Here is a 26,322-nt window from a genome sequence, read left to right on the forward strand (position 1 = left end):
AAATCTCTTTAAATAGACTTTTAAAGAAAGCTTTTGAGTCTGTTAATTGAACTTTCAATAAATATTTATACGCGACCAAAAGACCAAATACTGGTGTTGATTTAAAGGCTTGATTGACGGTTAAACCGTGATCAGTTGGTGCTGGCTGGGTTTTATAAGAGTATCTCTGTAAGTACGTTTCACGTTAATTTCGACGATTAAAACCAGTTAAATCGAAAGAATGAGCCTCGTATACGATATTACAGACCCGGGTTATTATAAAATCATAATCGAGTTCCCACTTGCAGATTTAGCAAGGCATGAAAATATGATAGAATGATGAAAATTTCATCCGAAGTGTACAGCATGTGGTTTTATGGCAAAGAACAATTCCAAATGGGCAAGGCTAAACGCAGAATATGATTTGTATCAATTGATAACAATATCATCCGACAGGATGCTAAAGCGCATTGGTAATATATGGTTAGGAGTAATGAAGTCAGCTTCACCGAAGTAACTATGGGTACCATCAACTTTGATTTTAAGTCTGAAAAGTTCATTTATTGTTACAGTAACTATAATTCTGTTACTGAATTGGTATTAAAAAATCTCTAATCTATTTCCCCTGAATATCTGGGCTCTCTCTATAATTTTATTTCGAACTCCTGGATTGATTTATTAGAGGAAATAGTAACGCTCATATTTTAGACATTTAGTGATTTCGCCTCTACAAGTTTCCAAATCCTTACTATTTCACATGTGACCATGCGTAATATTAAGCCGTTCGAATTCACGTTTCTGGTTATGTTTTCACTCAGGTGGCCTTTCGTTCACTTCCCCTTATGGAGGACGTACAGTGACAGCATCTCATGGTTCTTCATTTAACTTTACATGGACCTTCTTCGCAAATGACGGCTTTTTTAACATTGTTTTTGGTTTCATGAATTCCCTTATCCAAACCAGGATTGACGGCAATGATCAACTCATAGGGATAACAAGTGATGTTGTCATGTCAATAAATCAAGCGTATGTAGGTCGCTTCAAAGGCAGCTGGAACAGCGAGACTAACCCAGGTCAAGTGACGTTTACTCTAAGCTCAATCAAAGCACAAGATAGCAGACTGTTTGGTTGGCTGATTCAACCCATGTTCCTCCATTTGAGTCCCATTATAGACCCAGCAAAATCGTCTGTTGTTGGTAAGTACCGCTGTTGCCTTCCTTTGTCTTTAATATAAGATCACGAGATAAATCGACGAGATATCATTGATTCCGATTGAAAGTGACAGTGGAGATGACAATAAAAATCTATGATAAGTGGTATTTAAGCGCAACATAAAGTGGTGATAATCCAAGTGATTGTTCGTCTGCACTACCTGAAGGGCCAATCGGTCGCAGCCACATACAGCTGTTTTGGCCCTTGGCAGGTGTGTCATGATTCTTTAACCAACATGATGGCTTGGGGTTCCAAATTGGTCCAACATGGTACATTTCTTAGTTAGCAACATATGAGTACATTCCAAATAACCCGACATCAAGCTCAAACATCTATCATGATCATGTCCGCCAATCTTTAACTCTGCTAACTAAGCACTTTTTAAGTCCCGGACAACTTGGTTGGTCAATTTTTCTGTGTATACTATATTTCTAAGAATCAAAAGGGTACCAACGCATGATCAGTGCTGAGGAGACTAACCAGTTTGGTTAGTTAATAGTGTTATATATCACATAGTTCACCCCCCTCATCACCGGCCATGGTCATTTGCTGCATTGAACTTATACTATTTGTTTTAAAGAGTTCAGTCTTTGGCCAAAGTATCTTAATTTTCAATGTCTTATTCTAAACGCCAGTTTTTACAAATATCGCACTATCATCTGAAATTGTTGCCAAGTTAAATATTCACTCATAAAAACAATGATTGTAGCCATGCTGTGTCATTCTTTAACAGGGACTTGTTAATTTACCTTGACTTAAACTTTTATTTAGTTTCGTGATTGGAACTTTAGTTCGTCTGGGTTCGAAGGACTCTGAGAGGAACTCCGTTTCAAACTCTTATCTCACGCCACATCAGATTGGTATGAAGACAATCTGACAGTCGCACAACAGAGAAGTCTAAAATTAGCTGCAATTTAGCCATTTAATCAAGGAGTGTTTAACTCAAATAAACTTGGATAATTTAAGCATCGAAAATCGTCTTCTATTATTTGAAGAAACCATTTTCATCAAAGAATATTATTTGGCGTGTTAACGTTGTGTGTTTATTACAACCTTTTTTTTTATTAAATTCATGGAGACTGAAATTGACTGTTTTCTTTCACAAGCGCTCCTTTTTGAACAAGCGTGACCGATTAAAATTTCAGCACTTGCCCCCTCAGCAGAGGGTCAAATCATTATTTAGAAAATCTTACTGCTCACCTTTATACGTGCATCTCTTAAGCTAAACCTTACATTTGGCACTGTGGTCGTACCAGAACACTACAATCAAGTCATGCCCAAGGTATATGTGCAAAGAGTCCTTAGCTACATTGTGACCGCAGTTATGATCACTCATCTAGCAGGTAAGTGAGCATTTTTTTTATGCGTAAAATGATTCTAGACCACCGGATCTCTTAAACCTGACATGATAGAGAAAGGCGGAAATTTCTTCTCAGAGTGTACATTTTCTTACCCTAACCAAGATTTTAACCACCATAAGAGTATAACTACGAATGACTCAGGACAGTGTAAAAAGGTCTCTTACCCTTGTCACAGTTTCTCATACGGTAAATCAATTTTTATTGCAATGCTAGAGACGGCAGTCTGAAAAGATGACGGCATGAAATCGATGGATCATTTGCAATTCAAATATCATAAGATCGAATTAATTATTATCGGCTGTTCCTAGATTTTTCTTCCGCTCGGTTCTCATCGTCACGGTTGTGTTCACCTGGATTCAAATGTGTTTGTAAACCACTCGCCCCTGGCTCATGATTTTATTTTTTATTTTTTTTATTTATTACAATTTAATGACACATATAACTTATTTACTTACTTACTTACTTACATTAATAGATAATAATACAAAAGAGTAAAAAGAAAGGTGCCATAAGGATGGTCCGCAAAAGAGATAAATCCCCATGCACGGCAGACCACCTTTAACAAAAAAACAAATCCAAACTAAAATCAATCAAATCTTGCAGTCAAATAATCCCTTACATCCCTTTTAAAACAAGAAACACTTGGAGCCTGACGGACCGATAGTGGCAGCCCATTCCACATGTGGACAATCCTATTAAAATAGCAAAACCTAAAAGTATCAGTCCTCGCGTAGTTCTTTTTTAATTTAAGATCGTCCTTACCCCTCAACGAGTATCTTTCCGAATGTGAATAAAATTGGATATAAGAGGATATATCTATATTAATATACCCATTAAGAACTCTATAAAAAAATAGTACGTCAAAAAAGAAGCGTCTGTCCTCTAGGGATAACAGGTTCAGTTTTTCTTTACGAGTGTTGTAATCATCATCAGTTTTTAGAATAAACTTGGTGGCTCTTCGCTGAATCCTTTCCAATTTATTAATGTTTCTAGCCGTGAAGGGTGACCAGACAATAGAACAGTATTCCAATTGGGACCTTACCAAAGCACAGTACAACCTTCTTAACATGTTAACATCTTTCAGACCTTTGCATGTCCTTTTAATAAGGCCAAGAATCTTGTTAGCCTTGCTTGATATCTTATCAACATGAGCATTCCAGGACAACTTGTTACTAGTAACTAATCCAAGATCACAGAATTCAGATGTTTCTTCCAGAGAGCTCTCATTCAGCTTAAGGTCAGAACGAAAGGGCATACTTTTTTTCGTGATACGCATCAATTTGCATTTCTTTACATTAAAATCCATTAGATTTCGCTGACTCCAGATGTGTAGATTATTCAGGTCAGATTGAAAATCATGTTGGTCTGATGTACAGTTTATCAGTCTTGATGTTTTACAATCATCTGCGTACAGTGCGATTGTGTTTCCAGGCATAACCACATCCGGCAAATCACTAATGAAAATTACAAAAAATAATGGCCCTGGTAGGGAGCCCTGTGGTACACCAGATGGGATAACAGACCAGGTAGAACTCTGTCCTTCAATAACAACCCTTTGCTCTCTGTGGGTCAAGTAATCCTCGCACCATCTTAGTAGGCTACCAGAGATGCCGAAATTACACAACTTCAGAAGAAGTATATCATGTGATACTCTGTCAAATGCCTTAGAAAAATCTAAGAACACGACATCCACCTGTAGTCCATCATCCAAGGCCTTTGTCCACTGATGGTGTGTTAATACCAACTGGGTAGCACACGAGCGACCCCTTATGAAACCATGTTGCCAATCTGTCAGGTAAGGGGCCACATGAGAATATATGGCATTATATACAATCTTCTCTTGGCATTTACTTGGAATCGATAACAGGGATATAGATCGATAATTCTCTACCACATCTTTAGCATCTGATTTAAACACAGGAGTGACATTAGCTCTTTTCCATGAAGAAGGAACTCTCCCACACCTGAACGACAAGTTAAACAGTAGAACCAATGGGTAAGATAGCTCCTCTGCACATTCCCTCAATATCCTCGCAGGAATGCCGTCTGCTTCAGTTGCTTTATTAATGTCCAAGTTGCAGAGGATATTCTTAACTTCACTGTACGAAGTGAATACATCCATCAATAAGTTAGGATTAATCACATCAACATGAGAGCTGCCAGAGTTTGATGTTTTTGTAGAGTTTTTGTAGAGTTGTAGAGTTTTGTAGAGATTTAGAAACTTTTCTCGTGCTTTAAGAACCCGGTTATTTAACATTAAGTATAGTGTATTGTTTAAATATGATCTTTCTCTCATGTCTTTTAATTCTCTCGATACGGTGCCTTTCGCTGTATCTCAGATGCTTACTTTACCATATTCGAACGGAATCTATTAAACGGCGGCATCCCGTTTTGCAACGAAACTCAAAGGGATTTTTAGGTCGCATCAAATGTGACCTGAAAGTTGTGTCCGGTTAAAGACAGTAAGCAATCTTTGTTGTCGTACGCAGCGGCAAAGAGCCTCTGAAACACACTTCACCTAGGGTAGGACCGCATTAGATTTAAAATCTTGCGTGGGATCCTTCTTCCATGATTGTTGTTCTTTTCGTCCTTGCCGATCTTTCCTATGAATGAGAAGTCGGAATTATGATGAAGGTCGAAAGATATCGATGACAGAGCGCCAAAACATACCTGTAACAACAAATAAAGGTGCTATGAATAGTTACACGTAAACCGACTTTCGCCCTCGCTCGCCATGAAGTCCCTCGCTTCATCTTGCGATGATTGACTAAACTCTCATTTTTCCAACCAGCCACGATGGGCAACAACATCTTCTTGAGTTGATCATTTTTCAGTGCCGGGATTCCGGGAGAGTACATATAATCACAATGCACGACTACTCTGAAATAGGTGTTACAGGTGCAATTTTCATTGTAGGTGCTGGTGATAACTTTTAGGGGTAAAATAATAAAAAAAAGAACATTTTGACTTGCGTTTTTTTTTATGTTAAACAGTATGTCAGGTGCAATTGACATCAAACTATAGAAGTAAACATGTGACTGGAGTTGCTGGTTCATCTGTTAACTTTACTTGGACCTTCCGGGGAAATCTTAATGAGGCACAACTATGGAAGGTTAAGAATGATGGCTCAAGCGAAATAATGATTTCTGTATTCTATACCATGAAAGTCAAGATATCGCAGCCATACACTGGACGTATCAGTGCAGTATGGAATGGAACAAGTCCCGGCCAGATCACTTTCTTGCTAAATTTAACCCGTGTAAGAGACGAAGGGTATTACTCATGCAGACTTCTATCTGAAAATGATGGGGATCCCATTCCCGTCGACAATGTACTGCTAATCGTTCTGGGTAAGTGAGGCTACTGTAGTGTGAGAGATATTTTTTATACCGTGTCTTTCTATGAAGACCAAAGTAATCACAAAAGCTTAACAAAGTAGAGGAGAATGACCCAAGGGGCCAGTTAACGTGAAAACTGGCAAACTACCAAAAGTGCACTAAAGGTAGGTGATCACTTAGTGATTGGGTTTAGTTTCATATCTTATTGGCTGAGAAAGTGGTACGCGTTAAAAAGAGAAAAACAAACAAGGAAACAACCCCCCACCCAAAGAAAAAAATAGAAAAATATTCTGGTATGGAGCTCATGTGCTTACCTAAAATGTAACTGGTTCCAAATGCACCAAAGTCCTTTACTATGTTCATTTAATTTGAATATATCAACAAAGTTGAAATGGTAAATTGGCCACCGTTACCATTATAAAAGCTGACGTTTCGAGCGTTAGACCTTCGTCGGAGCGAATAGAGGAATTGTGGGTTGTGTGTGCTCACCTTTCAAACCGGCAGTCTAAATCCCACAGGTATCAGCGAACGTTTTTCATTCCACTAATTTATTCATGTTTTTCTCGCTGCCATGTTCCCACCAATCATGTAGCTCCTTTTCCTGCCTTTAAAAGCACACACAACCCACAATTCCTCTATTCGCTCCGACGAAGAGCTAACGCTCGAAACGTCAGTCTTTATAATCGTAACGGTGGCCAATTTACCATTTCAACTTTGTTGATATATTCAAATTATTTCGTTACCCCCACCGAAGCAGCCCCAAACAGTTTCTTTAGAAACTATCAGCCTATTTTCATTTAAGTTTGGTCAAGACACAAAATAATGTTAATGCCCAATCAGTGCAGGAGAGATAAATCATTGGTCACCTTGGTCTCTTTATCAATTTGAAATGGGACCTTGGTATAGAAGCTAGGTGGTATTTCATTCAGAATTATAATTAAGGTTATTTCGCACACACACACACACACACACGCACACACACTATTGGCAGGCGACCGCGTTTCATGTAAAGGTGGGTGCACCTACTTTTAGCCACAACTTTTGTGAAGTTTTAAAGGATAGCTACTGGTCTCATGTATGATACCTACTGCACCTGACTAATGAAACAAAACATATACTTGTTGTTCTCTCTACGAAGGCTGCTGAACAGACGACTTCGCCTTAGCTTGTTGGCCACTAAACGTAAAAACGCTTTCCAAGGAGCTCAGTATTATACGTACTTATGATAAATTCCAGTGAGATCCTTATCATTGGTGTCATCTATGAATTCATCTGTCAGACATCGGTAGATCCAGCCTTTCCCTAGTGTCTGGCAAACTGAACGGCGGGGTAACTGAGACTTGAACATCTTGAAAATTTTTTTCCTTCACCCGAGAATACAGATATTGTTTTAATAGGCTTGAGGTACCGTAATTCATATAAAAACTGCCACTCTTTAATTGTATACCTATTTACTCACTGATTTGTTCAATTTATTTTCTAGTCTTATTGACGCGAATTTCCTGCCTAATAATTCCTGGTCCTCTGCTCTGTTCTTGAATGTAACCGAAACGTTTGTCATTGAAACACATGCAGAGAGAGTCATGAGCCTTTCTCTAACATCGCACTCTGCCTTTGAAAATAGCTCTGTATATCTAGGCTTATTTCCCAAGTCAAAAAAATGGCTAACGTCATACAGCTGTTGTTCAGAACAGTTATAATATTAGCTACAGCTTTCTAATTTTATCAAAGCTTGGTTATCCTGCTCAACCACTATTTGTGTTCAAAAAGTCTACACGTCTAGTTGAAGAAACTCTCAACATCAGAAGATGATGAAATGTAGTCGTCACATACTTACAGTATGTTTGAAATTGATTGAGGCACCTCGTAAACAAGCGTGACTATTGAAATTGAGCTTGCGACCAGTTGGTAAGGGGTCACATCACATATTTGGGATTAGCTTAAAAGATCCGTGTTTTAATCAAGCTGCAAACTAGACATCAAGGTCGTATGAAAAACTATCCGAACTGTCAGTGATGCATAAGGTTCAGGTAATCCTCAATTGCTTTGTGACTGCTATCGTGATCGCTCCTCTAGCAGGTAAGTAAGGTTAGTTGTTTTGCTTTAATAAATACGACAGAGGACGGGATCCTTTGAACCAGAAATGATAGCGAAAGGCGGAAATTATTGCTCGGAATGTGCATTTTGGGTTTTCAACCAAAACCATGTTTTGTCGGACAGTAAAACGTAAGAATGAGACTTACGGCGTTGTAAAACCTCCGTATCATACCATACATTCATATTCAGTATATTTCCATAGCAACTTTGGAAGTGGCAGTGTGACAAGATAGCTGAGGTCGATTGTTTCACTTTCAATTCGAACAAAGTCAATGCGGAGGAGTTTCCTGTCAGCTTTTCTTGTTTTCCTGATTTCCTCGTTCTGCCATGTTTAATTTTTCACCACAATCCAATTTGGTTTCGAACAGAAATGTCTTGTGAAGAATGCATAGCAGAATTATCCGTCGATTCCCTGGGATGAGAACGGATAAATCAGGTCAGAATAGACTTCATTTCAATACTTAACATAACGATGTAGCCAGCTAGCCTCGGAACATAGTGATGAAGCCAGCTAACCTCGAAAAATATTTATGGTACTCTAACATTAAAATCCGCAAAAAAATTGAACTGCAGGGGATAGAGTAAGTTCATTGTTATTTTTAACCAGTATTCAGTTGCGTCAAGTCATTTTTGAGAATTCCATTTGGCTGATTCAGTGCCAATTTTCAGACATGTTTGTTTTTGGACGAATATTTTAAGCTCTCTGCTAAATTTACAATTTCAACGTCAAGTGATATTCGGTCTTTGTCACTTTGCTCTACGCAAACAAATTTGTAAACTGAGTATAGAAATTTCTGCGGAGGAAGAAAAATCGTTATGTTTAAAACTGAAAGCACCCAGCTTGCGTTTTGTCGGTCATATTACAGATCTTCAATTAATACTCTCCAATCAGAGCGACGTCAATTTAGATCGGCACCTCATTATTTATCATATCTATTGATCACTTCTAGGGTCATCTGACGTAGAAATGGAAGAGTTCAGTTTTCTCTTTATGAACATAGCCCTTGCTGTAAATATTCGATAGATACATTTCCCTGACTCAGTGGGGCTGATTATTTGGAGTAGGTAGGGTTGCAGTCGCTAAACGGCTTACAGCGATAAAAGAGTTTTTAATTTACTCCCTTTTCACTGCATTAATTTTTGCAGTAGGGAAGGACTAGAAGTGAACTTACGAACCATTCGTGCTAGTCCACCCTCCCACCCATCCCATCCCAAGGGAGGACATCCATCACACAGTAATCTCGTGTGTGGGAAACAAACGTCTCTTACCCCAACCCTGCAGGAGACGGGACCTCCATTTGTTCGTCCCTATCCGAGAAGACTAGAATATCTAACCATTTTTTGATGTTATAGAAAGGTAGCAAATTCTTCTCAATTATTTTAAGACCCTGAGTGTTGGTCCGGCCGGGCCTCGAATCCTCGACCTCCCACACAACAGTCCAGCGCTCTATCCATTGAGCTAACCGGGAGGCGGTTAGAGTAAAAGACAATAAGATAAATACGACTGAGTGACTAAAGTTCATTGTCTTTAATAGGCACCGCCCTTGTCGCCGATGTAAAAATAGCTTCAAACTATAGTAATCCCAGCATTTTTCTATTTATCCTCTTCAAAACTACGGCTTATCAGCAAGACGGAGGAGAAAACCGATGATACTTATATGTCTATGCACACAATAACTTCTATCCGTTGCAAGTGCACTTCGACGAAAGGGAAGGGTCTCAGATTGCTATTGTAAAATGCTGTTTCCCCTACATTACATCGACTTTCAATTTTTTAAATCTTATTCAAATATCATTACCCATCATTACACAGTTTTCATCCTGAAGATTAAGGTGAAATTTACGATTTCGGTCCATCCTCTATTTAATCCCGATTTCAACTGCCTGTATGAAAATTATCCAATTGACATCGTCCAACTACATCTCGGTCGACACGACCTATGAAAATGAATCCCAAGATACAAGGTCCAGTTCGCCGAGAGGTTTTCAACGCAATTGCCTCCAACCGAAGCAAATATTCAGGGTTAGGTCTACAATTCAAAACTAGCATGCTATAGAATAGTTGGGCGAAAAACTGATGGTATAGTTGTAACAGGTGTTTTATCTTCCCTTTTCTTTTCAAAAAAGCCGGGTGTCGCCGCTTACTAATCGTTAACCAAATATTCCGAAGTTTTCTGTAAAGTTTTCTTTGAAATAACAACGTAATTCTGTATTAAGTGACATACATTTTATATGAATTCTACGAGTATCATAAGCTTTTGTTTTCCTTTTTGCGACCTTCGTGTCTTTCGTTTATTGATCTAGACGGCTATGTTCGCTTTATTGCGAAACCGGATGATCCAAGCTATGTTAAGAAAGGTCACACTGCTAAACTAGTATGGGACTATAAACCTTACGATCAACCGACAACGATTGTTCTCAGTGTAGCTGTTCAGAATACATATGTACCCTTGCTCGCCAAACAGAATGGAAGTGTGACCTATTCCCCTAATACACCGTCTGCTTATATGGGAAGAGTGAAGTTGGAAGGAAGAGCTACTATGGTCATCGATAATGTATCTTCTCAAGACAATTTTGCCTTTTTTCAATGTGAGCTTGTACCAAGTGATTCTAGTGCTATTTAACTGGTTTTTGATGGGTATGTATTCAAGCTTTGAGGTATTTGAGTTTACTGCAAAATTGACCATTTAGCTCAGCTAGACTGCGATCAATGACAGCAGTTTTGTCTTTTTGTCTCTCCACTTGTGCTCCATTTCTTATCTTCTTCTTCGTATCTTATCTCATCTTCTCTTTTGGGAACAACAATCCTGTATTTTTCTATACTAGACAATATTGTATTATTATTGGGGAACCCTAAATCTCTGTTCAAGACTGTTATTAACTGAACACATATTTAAAACTGTGTTTTTTGGCATGTCCACCTAAGAGCGGAAAAGCAATAACAAGAAAGAAATAGTTAGCACTGAGAGCTTTCAGTTAATATTTGAAAAACAAGAAGGCAGGTTGACAAGAAACTAAAGATGCCCTTGAAAACGTACCAGGGCTGTGTTTTGAAGAAGCTCGAAAAGGGGATGGGACATGCTACTCAAAGAGCACAAAAAACAGTGGCTGAAACTCCATTCGCTGACAGAGAAGGCAAGGGACCAGAAACTTCCCCGGACCTGAAGCTGTATCTTTTAAGAACCATTCACCAGAAATATCGAGTATTTGACCACAGTTGCAAAATTTCGTAATTCATTTTGTTTTTTCTAAAGGACTCTTTTAATTAACCTTTTTCGAAAATTATATCAAAAAGTTTTATCGCGCTTTTTTTTCCCAAAAATCGAAAAGTTCGAAACACGCCTGTATGGCCGTTCTCCCTCCCCACCCTCCCCCCACCCCTCGTGAAGCAATGGAAAATTATGCAACTTCGGCAACTTCGTACACCATAGCGATGCAATCTAGCCTTCATATTTTTTGTGCTAGCAGATGGTACTTTTATCTCTTGGCTCTTGGAAAATATGAATTTCTTGTTACGTTTAAGTCTGAATGGCGACCCGTTGAAATAAAGTACTTCGCGTCTTTTTCGCAGAGGTAAAATAGAGGTCAACATATATTATTTACATTTGTTTTACATTTTTTAGCCCGAAGTCTTTTCAAGCTGGACGCGTTGCTTATGGCGGGGCAAGAAAGAAACTTTACGAAATTAAACTACAAGAATAAAGCTCAAAGATGATACATATTTTGATTTGTAAATATATCACACCGGATCATTTTAAAGGCCCTTAAATGGGTCTTGACAGCAGTTCAGCGGTTCGCATTGCATTTTTGACAAAATAGCCAAACTCTTTTAAACCTGGACGCGCCACTTATGGTGGACCAAGATAGAGAACTGGAGGAATTAAGATACAAGGATAAGATTTTTGATTTAAGATTTTTAAATAAAAGTTAAAATTTTGGAAAACTTACTTTAAACTGCAAAGACATCTATTATAATAAACTCACGTTTAAAACAGTCCCAAAGGTCATATGCAAATCAGCCTCACTTTACTCGTTGGTTCTTGTTTATTCTTGCAGAGCCACCAAAGATAAACCTGTCATCATTACAAGGAAGTTACCGCGAGGGATCCTTTGTTAATATCAGCTGCACAGCATCAGGGATTCCAGAGCCAGATGTTGCATGGATCAAAGACGGAATAGTGATAGGTTCGAGAAAAAGAGCAGTATTTCTGTTCTTCAAAAGCATAAGAAGAACAGATGATGGATGGTATTTATGTAGAGCAAATAACACGGTTGGCATCATAACCAATCGTACAACACTCAATGTTTACCGTAAGTTATATGAATCCCATTTTTATCATGTATAACCGTTCATAATTATCATTACTGTTAACATTGTTATTACTACCTATGTCATAATATAATCAACAGCTGCTCTGATGAAAAGGCGTTTCAAAGCCTTCGATTGCAATTTCATACGGAGCGTGAAGTTTGTTCCCTGCTTTTTGGAAATCTATGATAATGAAACCGAAGAAACTAGCCGAGTTGAATTTAAAATGTCTCCAACGTTCAGAGGAAGGCTTTGAGGGTCCTCTCTATGTTAAAATTTCTTATTATCAACATTATTATCATCATCCGCCGCGGATGACACACAGGGCTTGCACTGCAAGTATCCCGGAGAGCTTCATACAATTCCTTATAATTTTATTATAAGGAATTGTATGGAGCTTTTTTATCGTTAGTCGTTGCGTGGCGGGTGTTTTCATGTATGATCCTTACGCGTGTCATACATGACAACACCCGCCGCGTCTCGACTAATGCTAGAAAAGCTCCATACAATTCCTTATAACTTTATTATAAAGAATTGTATGGAGCTCTCCGAGATACAGTGCAAGCCCTGTGTGTCTTCTATGACTATTATTATAAACAGTATCATTATTATCAGTAGCATAATAATGATCTTAGTTTTCTTAACTTAACGCATGCCAGCTGACAACAAATATATACAACCTTTATAGCATATACAGAAAATGCACCTGTTATAAGACTTTGTTATGAAACACTGGATTGTCGCCAGAATTATGAAACCGTCATCCAACAGAAATTCAATGCTGAGGATGTAGCTCTTTTAGATGCTTTGAGAATCTTTTGAGCGGCATGAAATTCCCCCGATGCAACATGGCAGCCGAGGAGGGGAACCAGTCAGGAATCCATTCAAATAACTGAGCCGAAATAGACCTTATTCCAAAATGGCCGCCAACTTGTAAAAGCTGGGGCAAGTGGCGCGAAAACGAGGTCATAAGGGCAAACCTAAGAAATTTTACAGTTTTGACTGAGAAGTTATCATCAAACGCATCATTTGGTAACGTACCTTTCCGGTCAGGAAGAGAAAATGTGGCAAATGCTTTATATGGACCCCGTTTACTAACCGAAGAAGATATTCCGGGAAGTTCGCTTGCTGGAAGAAAACCCTCAACACTGAAGAACTCCGAATTGCAGTTTTGGTTGCGCTGTGGCGGCGACTCGTGCAAAGGTCTGTCAACTAAAGCCCAGCTAGTAAAAAGGTAAGACGTATTGAATGTTTAGGATCGTTTGCCGTGTGCGTTATGCAGAGTTATGATTTGGATTCTTTTATTTCAGGTTATAGGAATATGTAAGCAGAAGGTTAGATCAAAATATTGTCGATCCAGATCCCGCGATGATCTACACGAAACGGAAGCTTCACCGTTTGACTGCGAATTCCCACACAACTTGTCTTTTTATTTCAGAGACGCTTTCTTCTTGCGAAGGTTTACACTCTTGAAAAGTACATTCGACCGCAAGGACTTCGTATACCTCGTCAACGTTTAGGCTAGTATTACATTATTTACTTCGAGCTTTTCGTCGGCAACCTTGTCAACATTTAAGATTGTACTATTTACCTCGAGTTCTTCGTTGGCAACTTGAGGCCCCGCTTTAGAGACTACATACCGGAGTTTTGGTGGTTTTCACCTCTTTGGAGAATCTTTCTTCCACGAAAAAATGGAAGGAACAGCGGTAGGATGAAGTGTTCTTCTGCCACCGAGTGTGCTCTGAATATCTGAATCCTTGAAGTGTCTCGAGCAAACCCTCGTGTGCGAACATATCCTGAGGTGGTGACCCACTGTATCGTCATTGATTATAATTTTCATAATTACACGCACATAACATGTAACAAACGAAAATTACTGGCTAATTGTCACAGAAGCGACTGTGATACGACTACAACTGAAAGCCATCTTTCTATTATCTGGAGATCGTAAATAGACAGTTGTATATTATCTTTCAGATTTCGAACTATCCGATACATATCGATTAATCATTGCTTCAATTACACGCTACGCTTCTGCCACCAAACGGAATAAAGTTGTTTCAAACCGATAGCCTATTGAATATTGGTATACACCGATACACCCACATCTCTTCGAACAGCTCGAATCCATGCAGCTTATAGGTCTTTATTTTTCTGAAATTTGAGGAAGGATATCTTTAAGTCTTCCTCCCGATAAACCTTTTTCGTGCAATTCAGAACACAGAAGTTTTGCGGAATTTTGTTTACAGGACAAACAAACTTGGCCGTTATGACCTCGTTTTGGTGCCACTCGCCCCAGCTTATACCGGTTGGCGGCCATTTTGGAATAAGGTCTATTGGATAATTCCAAATTCATTTTCTTCCTGAGATAAAACCTCTTGAGACTGTAGGCGTAAGTAATCTTTCTACTTATTGGTGGTGCAGTTCGATTCAATTCAATTACTTCTTTTTGACTTCAAAGACCCGCCAACTATACGAAATCTAACCACGTCATCTAGTAAGTCTGGTATTGGTCAGACAGTGACCATGAAGTGTTTTTCAAACGGTGTTCCAACACCCACACTTACCTGGTACAAACCTGATGGAAGTGAAATAAACAAAGAAAGAGCACGAGAAACCGAAGTACACTTAAAACTGATGGGTGATCAAGATTTTGGTGATTACAAGTGCAATGCTGTCAATGGATTGAGTCCCTCTGATGAGCGAGTTGTAAAGATAACACAGATAAGTAAGTTTCACTCGGAGATTCACCGTTAAGTGGCACCACGTAATCTCCAAAAGCATTTCTAAGAAAGAAAACTCGAAATTGCAAAAAAAAACATATTTCTATATGACTCTTTGAATGCTGTATTTGTTTGAACTAATATTGACATCCTCAGAAATGTAATTTCGCATCTCCTTAAATGCGAGACAAGGGCAAGAGGAAATTCCAACGTTCTTTTTAGAAAAATTATAGTCTCTATACGAATTTAGTCTGACAGAAGTGCAGAAAAAGCCTAACTATTAAGAGGACGATATGATGGCAAAGAAACTTCCCAGTGACCGCGCCGGCCGCTGACAGTTGAGATCAAGACAGACGAGCCACGCGCACTCAGATATATTTCTTCGCTCACTTAAGCTCTTCGGTAAAATGCGATTTCCTTGGCTGTACTTGAATAGGAAGGCCAAATGCAAGTAAAACTTGTCTGTTTCAAACAAAAGGTATTATCAAAAACCTCGTGTAACTTACACCGTGTACACTTTCTCAGCTCTGAGTTTTATCAAGTGAGCAGAATATTTTATCACTGAATTTACCGCACGTTCTCTACTAATTTACTCGCCATTTTTTAATATGATTATGAAACAATAGATAGACCAGGCCCGCCAATCATGGGATTATCAGATGAAGGTATTCAGGCTAATTCACTAACAGTAAGGTGGACCGCACCAGCTAATGAAGGAGGGAGTCCTATCACAGGATACCAAGTAGTCATGCTAAAAGGTGACACAGAAATAAACAATATTAATATTACTGATCCTGGTACAGCAAGATATACTTTCGGGGGTTTGGAAAGAGATATAAACTACGCGGTGAAAGTGTTTGCAAGAAATACTGTGTTTGAAGGAGATCCTGTCGTAGCTACGCTTAAGACAAAGTTTGAAGGTAAGCAATCACAATAACGATATGTGTTCATTTCCTTACGCTACTGATAAGGAGATTCTAGTTTCAGATATTCGGTCAGCGTAACTTTGCAGACATTATATTCGGCTTTTTTCTTTATTGATCAAGGTCCCCCGGTAGAAGTGAAAATGTATGACCTCCCCAGTGAAACAACAGATCACGCAATCGCCTTGAAGTGGAAGGAGCCAGAAGACTATGGAAAAGTAATTATACAGTATACTGTGTACCAAAGAATAGTGACTAATGGGAAATTAGGAAAGTGGACAGTCGTAGGGAAAATCCGGACATATTAATCAAAGAGGTCACAGTCAAGTTGAAAAGGGGCAAGGTATATGAATTTGTAATCACTGCCACAAATGAGCTTGGTGAAAGATTAAAAGAAGAAACGATGATCAAAAGAGTAAAAGTGATAGATCTACAAAACAACAACAAGAAAGGTAAGAACGACATAAGGTTAGAGATTTTGATTCTAACTTTACGTTTTGAACTCAGCATTATGATGTTGTAAGTTTCGCATCTGGCGCTGCCGTTAGGTTCCCCAGTGGAGTGGAGCATGAAGCATCGGAGAAATACATCAATCTAACCCACAGTTCTCTGGGTCTGCTTGATGTATAATCGTGAAAGCATGAGGCGTTTATACGATGAAGAATATATAGTACGTATGCACTGTGGACCCAAAAGCTTAAGAAAGGCCGTGATCCAATTGGGCACAGGGACTTATGACTCCCCCCTCCCGCAACACCCCTTGAATTGTTCGCTTAGAAATCGCTGAGTCCATTCCTTAAAATAGTCCACTTTGAATAGCCAATGAGTAACGGTATTTAATATTATTCAGACTTCAACAGTCTCTTTTTCCGTCCACGGTTCAGGGAAGAGAAAACTCGGGAAACATTTATTAATACAATCATCATCACGTGTTTGAGCCCTTTATGTCGCAATTTCTACTTTCTATAAGTTGGGTAATGGGGCGTTCCCTTAAAAGGTATAACTTTAATTCCTACTTTTCTTTAGTTTTAGAAGAATGCAAGTGCTCATGCCACTGCGTCATGCTTATAGCCATAATTGGAGTGCTTGTATTTCTAATCCTTGTGTTATTCACTTATATTGTCTGGTTACATAAGAAAGGTAAATATCGTTATTCTTCAGTTTTGCTTTTATTTTTCGGTCTGATAATACCTTCTAGTAACTAATCATAGTTCTCTCAACGTATTTTGTTTCTTAGCCGCTGGAGGAAAACCGAAGTAAGAACTCTTCTTTTAACTAGATTTAACTAAAAAAAGAAAAAAAAAACAATCCTATCATTACTAGGAGGAATAGCTGTCCATTAGACCCAATGAAAATTTGTGAAGAAAAATTGTCTGAGCTTTGAGTGACAGAGGTGACTTTTGGAGGAGCATTACTGAAGACAATAAATGTAACTAAACGTGTCACTGAGCAAATTTCGGGTTGCATCACAAGGAAAATATGTTAGGAAACAACGCAGCAATCAGCTGAAAAAGAATGAAGTCTGAAAAAAGTTTAAAAAAGAACTTTTGACCTGGCTATCAGTTACCTTGTAGATATGAAGGTTGAGAAGCAAAATGATTCAAAGTGAACCGTCTTCTTAAATTTTCCCTATAATTTTATCTAAGGGCGTATAAAGATGAAAGTGCATACAGGGTGAGTGTTCTGACGCTGAAAGCAATTGAATAATATAAGCAGTGATAGGAAGAAATGACCTTAGCCAGGTTCTTTACATGGAGCCAAAGTTATCGTTGTCAGTAATGTCCACGTGCATGTAAGTATGAAATGTTAAAATGATATATCCTACATTTCTCAGGAAGATATGGAGTTAAAAGACCTGGAATTAGGCTGTCCTGATCCAGGTGACTTTGCCCAGCTTCCTGTAGAGTATATGAATATAAAAGAAACAACCATAGATGAAAGTCAAACACAAACTGCTAGCCAAGTTGCTGATTACGCACCACTTCATCCATCGACACGCTCCTGGGAAGTATCACGAGATCACGTGAAAATAGAAAAAATCATTGGTAAAGGCGCTTTCGGTCAGGTTGCAAAAGGAACAGCTGCTGAACTTCGCGGAAGGCCTGGGATGACGACTATAGCCATTAAAATGCTCAAAAGTAAATATTTACCCTTACGCGAGGGAAAGTTCTGAAAAGCTGTAATCGTTGTTCAGTGTGATAAATGATAGCGACTGACCACCATTTGTCGAAAAGTTAAAGTCGCATTTTCCCTTACTTTTATGTCAAATTTGAAAATAACATTTTGGACGGCAACAATTGACAAGGTTTAGAGGCTTTTCATTCTTTTCTAGATTTTACTCAACATTGCTACCTGGATAACCAAGAATGGCTGACGCACTTTTACGAGATTTTGATGAGCAAAGTGTCTTTAATTTTTGATTGACATAGTAAATGATATACCTGACGACTTTTTATCTTAGGAGGACGCCTCAGACTCAGACAGGAGAGCCTTGGTAAGAGAACTTGAAACGATGAAGCAACTAAAACCACATCCACACGTCATAAAACTTCTGGGATGTGTAACAGAAACTGGAGAGTTGTTCTCGCTAACTGTCGATGATATTTATGGTTATTATACAACACAAATGAGTTAAACTGAATGATACTATGTATTGTTACCTCCTGTTCGGTAGATGGCAGATTTTTCTCCTTTTTTGAAAGATAATTACTTTTATTTGAAACATTTTATGAAACTTCTTTCTCAGTAGAACCACTTGCTTCTTTTTCAGAGCCCCTACTGGTGTTGATCTAGTACGTTTCTTTTGGAGATCTGCTGGGTTACCTGAGGAAGAGCCGTGGATTGAATGACACTTACTTCAAGGACCCGGATATCAGACCAGAAACAAATCTGACGTCACAGCAGCTGATAAAGTTTGCTTGGCAAATCGCCGATGGAATGAGCTACTTGTCCTCAAAATGTGTGAGTATTATTACAGAAACATCAGAGCACTTGGTCCAGTATTAGCGTACGCAGTGGGAAATTTCCTAGTTTGTTATGGAATAGTTTGATCTTTGAAAGAGAAGAAACCCAGTATTTGTACGACTGGTTTCACTTGTGTTAATCATGATGTAGGAATCCTTATTAATATTCCCTGAGACTAGATCATCCATCGAGACCTCGCAGCCCGTAATGTGTTGGTCGGGGAAAACGAAACATGCAAAGTAACGGATTTGGAATGGCCAGAGATGTGCAACAAGAAAATATCTATGAAAGAAAGACAAAGGTAATTTGAAACACTACGGCCAACCTTAAATATTTCAAAGCTACAATTCGTAGTTGTAGAGTTTTGCTACGACTCCAGCTGAAGTTGAAATTTTATTTTCATGGAATCTCTTTTTCTTCAAGGCATGTTAGTATGTGAATGAAAATATTTCATGAGGTGATGGTATAATTTTGCCATGACTTCAGTTGAATTTCTTATTTAAACTTCTGTTGTTCATGTTGGCGTTTGAATGATAATAAGTAATGCGGTAACTATGCAGTTTTGGCATGACTTCAGTTAACCTTGAAATTTTTCGCATTTCCTTTTTTTGATACGCTATGTTGTTGGTATGTTAAATAAAAATATTTTATGAGGTAAATTTTAAATCCTTAGGGTCGCCTTCCAGTAAAGTGGACAGCTCATGAGACGTTCATGTATGGCACGTATACCACCAAAAGTGACGTGTAAGTACAGGCCTTACTTATTTTGTGTGCTACTGTCCATCCCGCTTCCTGAACTTTCATTCCTTGCCGCGTTGCTATGTTACGAATGACGGGCCAGCTCTTTGTTAGGGGTCGCGTACCCGTGTGTGAGATGAGATAAGTTGAGTCTGTAAGAACGTGAGTGGTGAAAGCGGTGTTGTTGGTAGTGTAGACCCGCGAATAAAGTTGTCTAAAACGAACAAGCCGATTTTAATTGTAGTCCGGCAGCGACAGATATCGGCACGTATTCGACCTCAGGACCTTCATTAAATTAGTCTGACTAGTGGCCTGGACCAACCAATGTGAACAGTAGCATCCACACCTGTTTCCCAAAGTATCAGGCTTTTAAGAGTATTGCTGCCGTCACTGGATATTTGCAAGTCTGTCGTTGATTGACCTTTCAGCGTTTTTCAGATTTCCCTTATGATTTGTTCGAATTGTTTGAACTTGTTTGCTGTCATTCACTCTGACAAAATGGCTGACCCTCGACACGTTAGCTTTCATAACCTTTGATAAAACCCAAACTACCTTTTTACTCCCACCGACGCTGCACCACAGTTTCTCTTGAAACTTATCCCCCCTAATTAATTTGTTTCTGAGAGCACTGCTGACGTTTATTTTCTAATTATCCCATTATCTTTTAGATGGAGCTATGGAGTTCTTCTTTATGATATTTTCACAATAGGTAACGAGTCATTCACAAAATATATATTGAGAAGCAGAGAAACGTATCAATGATAAATTATGATCATTTACTTTGATGATTAATGTTAAAAAAATACTCAAGCTAAAACAACATTCTTAAATTGCTGGCACTTCAAAGTTAAATTTTTTCAAACTTTGTTGTTGTTATTCGACAATTTCACTTATCCAAACAGGACTCATTTGAAATCTACCTTACTTTCTGTTAATTACAAACAGTGGAGTATTTGCATCATTTTCAGGTGGTTCACCATATCCACAGATGGATGGCAGGAAAATTGCCAAGCTACTTCAGCAGGACTACAGAATGCCTAGACCACGGCACTTGGACGACATATTGTAAGCTTTTCATACTGTTTCTTACCTTCAAGTTTCTCTTGATTATATAATTGATAATATACAAAGGCAAGTGTCAGTTAACTTTGTTTTGTCGTTAGGCTCATTGGAAGAAATAATTCGCCCAGTGATTGTTAAGCGGTGATATGATTGATATCAGTTTATGTATCCCATAAACTGATATCAAAATTAAAATATTTTTGAGGGGAAAAAAATTTGTTTCTCTGTATGTTTGTCTGTTGAACGTCTTCCACCTCATATCTTCCAGGTACCAGATCATGAAAAGATGCTGGCAAAATGATCCGGATGCTAGACCAACATTTACTCAATTGAGAAACCAGCTTAAGGAGATGGAAACCCAACACAAGGTGAGACTTTAGACAATCGTAACCAAAATAGAGATTATTCCGTGGAAAGTGTGCAAGATCGACTTTTGTTCACGAGTTGCAATGAATCAAAAAAACCGTCGAGAGTGCTGCAAACGATCGAGTTTCTTCTGTACATCATAATGAGCGAATAAAAATTGAGAAAGCACTTCCATGGTATGGATTTATACATACTGAGCCGTGGAGCATGAAGTGAATGACATCATTCGTCCAATGAAACAAAAAAGATAGTACTTCGTAGTTTAAATCTCAGATGAGACTTTCTCCATGTTAGGATGAAAGCGTATGTAGTTATATGTTTACATTCAGACCACTGTTAGAGGTGAGAATAGCCGCCGGCTTCGATATATCCCTCTAATTAATGAGAAATAATATTGTTTCCTTTTCTCTCTACAGAGGCTGATCAACATGAAAATGTACGACAAGCAGTTGTATGCAAACGTCGAGGACTTAAGCGTGTAGACATTTACGAAGTCGTGAACTCCTCGCTTCTTGACGAATGCAGATTTTTTATAGCAACCATGAGTGGTATCATATTCGCAATTGGTTCGAAATATAAACTGGTTAGGATGAGGCTGATTGAATTAAAGTCTCACCTATGGATCCATCAGATGATATGGCAAAGAATCCAATTCTGATCGAACTCTTTCTAAACCTTCTTAATGATAACGGAGTCCCTCTCGAGCCAGATTCCAATCTTTTTATTTATCTACTTTTTTTGGTTAGTTCGTTTTTTGTGAAAGTTCGTGTCAAAGGAGAGGACTTTAAAATAAAAATAAAGACAGCAAAGCATATTCTTTAATGCTGATTATTGTTTATGACTTGAAGCCACCGTCTTCCAAAACTTACCAATCCTGTATGTACTCCAGCCTTCTAACTCTCGCTGCATCCCGTATCTAATTTATTCAATGTATTTAAAATATATTGCAGTAAGAATCTGATATCCATTCTTACTGCACAGTACTCATAATGAAATGTTTATGACTTTGAACCTAAATGAGGACGGTAGTTAAAAAACAAAAAATCATTCGCCCCAGTCAGTGTTAAATCCTGGAATGAGTTACCATTAAGGGCCTCTTTACATGGAGGTGGGGGACCCTAAGCCTGCCTCCCTGTCGTGGAAAAATAACCCTCGTTTACATACAATCTTATCACCCCAGGATCCTGAGGTAGAATTTCTAGAGGTTGTTGTCGTGCGTGCAAATGAGGTATGGACACGATGCCAGCCAGAAGGGATACCCCACCCTGAGTCGTTTACGTGGCAAACTGGGACCCCGTACCGGCTGAGAAGATTACCCAACACGGCAGACCGGGCACCCCACCTACGCTGGCTACCCTACCTATGACATAAACGTGTTCAAGATACTAAGACAATTTATGGACAGGCGGGTCCACAATGTCCATGTAAACGGACCCAAAGTAAATGCAACCAGTCCTTTTTATTTTCTCTACTAAAAAAAGTCGCTAGGCTATTGAATCAGTTTGGGTCGTTCTTCGAATGATAGTCGTGTTAGTTTCCTACAAAGTGTGCGCGGAGACCTGAGTCACCGACACAATCCAGCTACAGTAAACAAACAATCAATAAAAAAAATGCAATTGAACCACGAGAATAGTTTCCATTAATAGCGTTGATCCAGCCTTGTTGCCGTCTTCTTTTGGCAAGAGAAGCCACTAACATCGTAAACTGTATCTTTCCTCCAAGGTGTCATCGGCCTCATTTAAATCTAGGAAGGGGCTAGTCGTTCGCTTTAATTCCAAATGGTCAGAAGTCCATTTTTTTTAATTATTTCGTCGTACACATTCACCTCACTAGGTGCTCAGATCTCTCTGCAAGAAAATATTTTGTTTGTCCCTGCTGGTTTATCGCAGTTTCCCTTTAATTTCTTCATTATCTAACCTTTCAATAAAGTACTTTCTGTTTTTTTCAACAAACACAAAATCAGATATTAATGTATCTTTTTATTTGTTTACAATAAGGCTTCAAGACCAGGGTCTGAATCAAAATAATGCTTAGTTCACAGGGTAAACTCGACTTTTTAAACAACTCAGCCCTGATATAACATATTATTCATTTCTTCCACCTTTTGAGGATTTTGCATTGGATGAGAAGTAGTTATATAGTTATGCATCATGGAAATTAAGGTGATTCCCTTGTTTTACACTGGGCAACCTTTTCTGCGCATAACATGTACGACTCTCAAAACCTCAGAGAAGGAACGGTTACCAAGGAAAAGTTTACACGGAAACGAGGCTACCAGGGCCGTGATTCTTAAACTACGAAACAATGGAGTCGTCAAACGATCAAGTAATTCTAAGTGAAAGCGATATTACTGGTGCTTCTCGTTTGGGAAGGAAGTCCGAAGAACTTAAAAAATGACGAGCTAAAGTTTTGGCTGAAATGTCGAGGTGCTGCTGCTAAAAGGCATGTCTGAAATGACATAAAAGGCATGTCTGAAAACATCTCGCGCATCTTACTACCCTTCAATATCCGCGTCGCCCACAAAACCCATCACCATACTACGTCAGTTACTAACCAACTTTAAAGACAAAGACGAACCGAGGAACAGAGAGGGAACGATTTATAAGATCAATTGCTCCGACTGCCAAGCCTCCTACATCGGTGAGACTGGCAGAAACCTCACAACAAGACTGACTGAACACAGACGGGCGACGAGGAAAGGTTATGTCAGCAATAACATTGCTGAACACCATCGACTTACCAACCACAACATTCACTGGGACTCTGCGCAATGCCTAACCTACAGCACTGACTATTTTCGACGACTGACTCTGGAAAGCTGGTTTACTAACTTAGAACAGACTCCCCTAAACAGATGTCAACAACTACCCGCTCCATACAAACGACTCATTCACGACATAAACATCACAAACGACCGAAAAAGAATGACCTAACTTTACCGACAGATCGAAACAGACCAATCACGACCGACTTACGTCACTTGAGTCTTACAGCCAATAACATCACGGCAAAACCAACCCATCATTTCATACGAGCTGGAATAAGAACATTCCACTCACAAAAATCATTCACTTGTCTCTGATGATGACTTCCGCGCAGGTTGTCGAAACGTCAGTCACTACCACCGACAACAGTCCTTTTCAGGACTACACTCACCCGGACGATCAGACTACACCTTCACATGTTACCCCCGGGTTCAAGCCATTTACTAAAATAAAGTTATAGAAATAGAAAACAAATTACAAACATAAAAACTAAGTAGTATACAGGGTGTGTGAACATGATAGAATCAGATCTCAACGCTAACTTAACTAAATACATGATATTTCACTCTATGCTTAAAAATGAGAAAGGAGTCAATTTCTTTAAATAGAAGTGTCTCAGAGATTCCAATCTTCTGCGCCCATATATAAAAGTCTCTATTTCCCATAGTTCGTTTTTACACGAGGGAGGCGGAAATCGTTCGTTCTTCTTGTACTACATCTATGGAAGTCAGAATTCCTTAAAATATTAAAACTACAATCCACAAGGCCGTGAATGTACTTAAGGGTGGCAATGTATCTGTGTACAAGACGCCGTTGGAGCAGTGTTGGCCAGTTTAGAGAATTTAGAGCGCCGGTGGATGAGGCGTGATTCGGAAAATCAACGATAACTTTTGCAACTTTATTTTTTAGTATTTGCAAATCTTCCACGATAGTGGTGTTATTCTTGTCTTCCCAAACGATGTCGGCACAGTCAAAAGTGGACTTATTAAGGAATTGTACAATGAAATTCGCGTTTCTAATGGTAACAGATGCTTGACTCGTTTTAGTAAACCGATTCTTTGTTTATTTTGGTGATTAATGACTCGATGTGCTCGTGCCATGTCATGTTCTTGTGGATGACTACACCGAGATATTTCATTGAATCCGTATTTTCAAGTTCTTTGTTATCTATTTCAAGCTTGATACCTTGGCAGGTTTGCAATCTGCTATGGCTACCAAACAATAAAAATTTCGATTTTTTAGTGTTCAGTGTCAGATAGTTACTGTCAAACTATTGAACTAAATTGGCAAGGTCGGCATTTAGATGGTATTGAATATCTTGGCAGCGTTTTCCACTTGAGTATATCACAGTGTCGTCTGCAGACATAACTACTTGACAGTGTTCTAAGAGGTTTGGAAGATCGTTAATGTAGATAAGCAATAGTAGAGGGCCGAGGATGCTACCTTGAGGTACTCCAACATGAACTTCACAAAGAGGGGACTGGTAGCCTTCAATAGATGTTACTTGGTGCCGATTATTGAGGTATGAGACAAACCACTCCACGACTTAACAACCAGCACCAATAGCCTTGAGTTTTTTAACAAGAAGCATATGGTCTACGGTATCGAACGCTTTGGAGAGGTCAAGGAAAACTGCTCCCGTAAAACAGCCGTTATTTAGACAATGAAGTATATTGTCAGTGAAATGGGCAAGGGCAGTTTCAGTTGAAAGCTTGGAACGGAAACCAAACTGATTTGGAGTGAAGTAGTTTAGGGTCTGATAGAAAAGTGTAAAGTTTCTGGTGCACGGCTCGTTGAAGAATCTTGCTGATGGTTGGGAGAACAGTTATCGGTCTGTAGTTGTTGGAGTCCGTTTTCTTGACCTGTCTTAAATAAAGCGCATACTTTGCCAAGTTTCCAGATTGATGGGAAGGTGCTTGTCTCAATTGAACAGTGAAATAATTACCTCCCGGTTAAATAACCACCTCCCGATTAGCTCAATTGGTTAGAGCGCTGGACTGGTGTGCGGGAGGTCGAGGTCGATGGTTCGAGCCCCTGCTGGACCAACACTCAGGGTCTTAAAATAACTGTGCGGAATACGCTACTTTTCTATAATATCAAGAAATGGATAGACATGCTAGTCTTCTCGGATAAGGACGAATAAACCGTAGGTCCTGTCTCCTGGATCTAGTAATCAGTTAATTTGGTTAGGCAGGGGACGTTAAAGAACCCACTCACGAGATTACTGTGATGTGGTCTGGCCTGTTTACTGGGAATTGGGGGAGGGAGCATCTTCAAATAAGTTTCCTTCGATTGTTTGTAAACTGCTGATGCAGTCCGGCCAAAGTCCCCCGAAAAGTTTTGTGATGCGCATTTGATCATATCCACATGTTAATTTGCTTAATATAAATATTAAATTATTATTATTATCATTATTATTATTATTATAATTTGGTCAGCATGGGTGCCACACTGAGCCTAATCCTTTAATAATCTTACACTAATA

At 38.9% G+C, this 26,322-nt stretch overlaps 2 protein-coding genes and 1 pseudogene across 4 annotated transcripts; all 3 read left to right on the top strand.

The window, feature by feature from the left end:
- The first annotated feature begins 1,041 nt into the window (after window positions 1-1,041).
- Window positions 1,042-18,839, top strand: LOC148726731 (cell adhesion molecule DSCAM-like; annotated as a pseudogene). Its single transcript, XR_015989605.1, has 12 exons — window positions 1,042-1,175; window positions 2,414-2,534; window positions 5,546-5,902; window positions 12,044-12,298; window positions 14,758-15,024; window positions 15,646-15,939; window positions 16,066-16,394; window positions 16,969-17,082; window positions 17,180-17,198; window positions 17,589-17,616; window positions 18,404-18,436; window positions 18,713-18,839. The product of XR_015989605.1 is annotated as a cell adhesion molecule DSCAM-like (transcript).
- LOC148726732 (uncharacterized) lies at window positions 7,805-10,844 on the top strand. Its single transcript, XM_088727999.1, has 2 exons — window positions 7,805-7,969; window positions 10,292-10,844. The coding sequence occupies exons 1-2, from the start codon at window positions 7,906-7,908 to the stop codon at window positions 10,609-10,611; spliced, it is 384 nt and encodes a 127-aa protein (XP_088584125.1). The 5' UTR covers window positions 7,805-7,905; the 3' UTR covers window positions 10,612-10,844.
- Window positions 18,597-21,914, top strand: LOC148726733 (tyrosine-protein kinase receptor Tie-1-like). Of its 2 annotated transcripts, XM_088727987.1 has the most exons (7): window positions 18,597-18,903; window positions 19,086-19,207; window positions 19,580-19,650; window positions 20,313-20,353; window positions 20,613-20,709; window positions 20,975-21,074; window positions 21,489-21,912. In XM_088727987.1, exons 2-7 carry the CDS (start codon window positions 19,139-19,141, stop codon window positions 21,552-21,554), a joined length of 444 nt encoding a protein of 147 aa, XP_088584113.1. In that variant the 5' UTR covers window positions 18,597-18,903; window positions 19,086-19,138; the 3' UTR covers window positions 21,555-21,912. The 2 variants fall into 2 exon arrangements, with proteins under 2 accessions (XP_088584113.1, XP_088584114.1); XM_088727988.1 differs by lacking the exon at window positions 18,597-18,903 and having other exon boundaries at window positions 19,162-19,207; window positions 21,489-21,914.
- Window positions 21,915-26,322: the final 4,408 nt, after the last annotated feature.

The sequence above is a fragment of the Stylophora pistillata genome, chromosome 7 (genome assembly GCF_964205215.1).
Source record: "Stylophora pistillata chromosome 7, jaStyPist1.2, whole genome shotgun sequence".
In the NCBI taxonomy this organism is placed as follows: Eukaryota; Metazoa; Cnidaria; class Anthozoa; order Scleractinia; family Pocilloporidae; genus Stylophora; species Stylophora pistillata.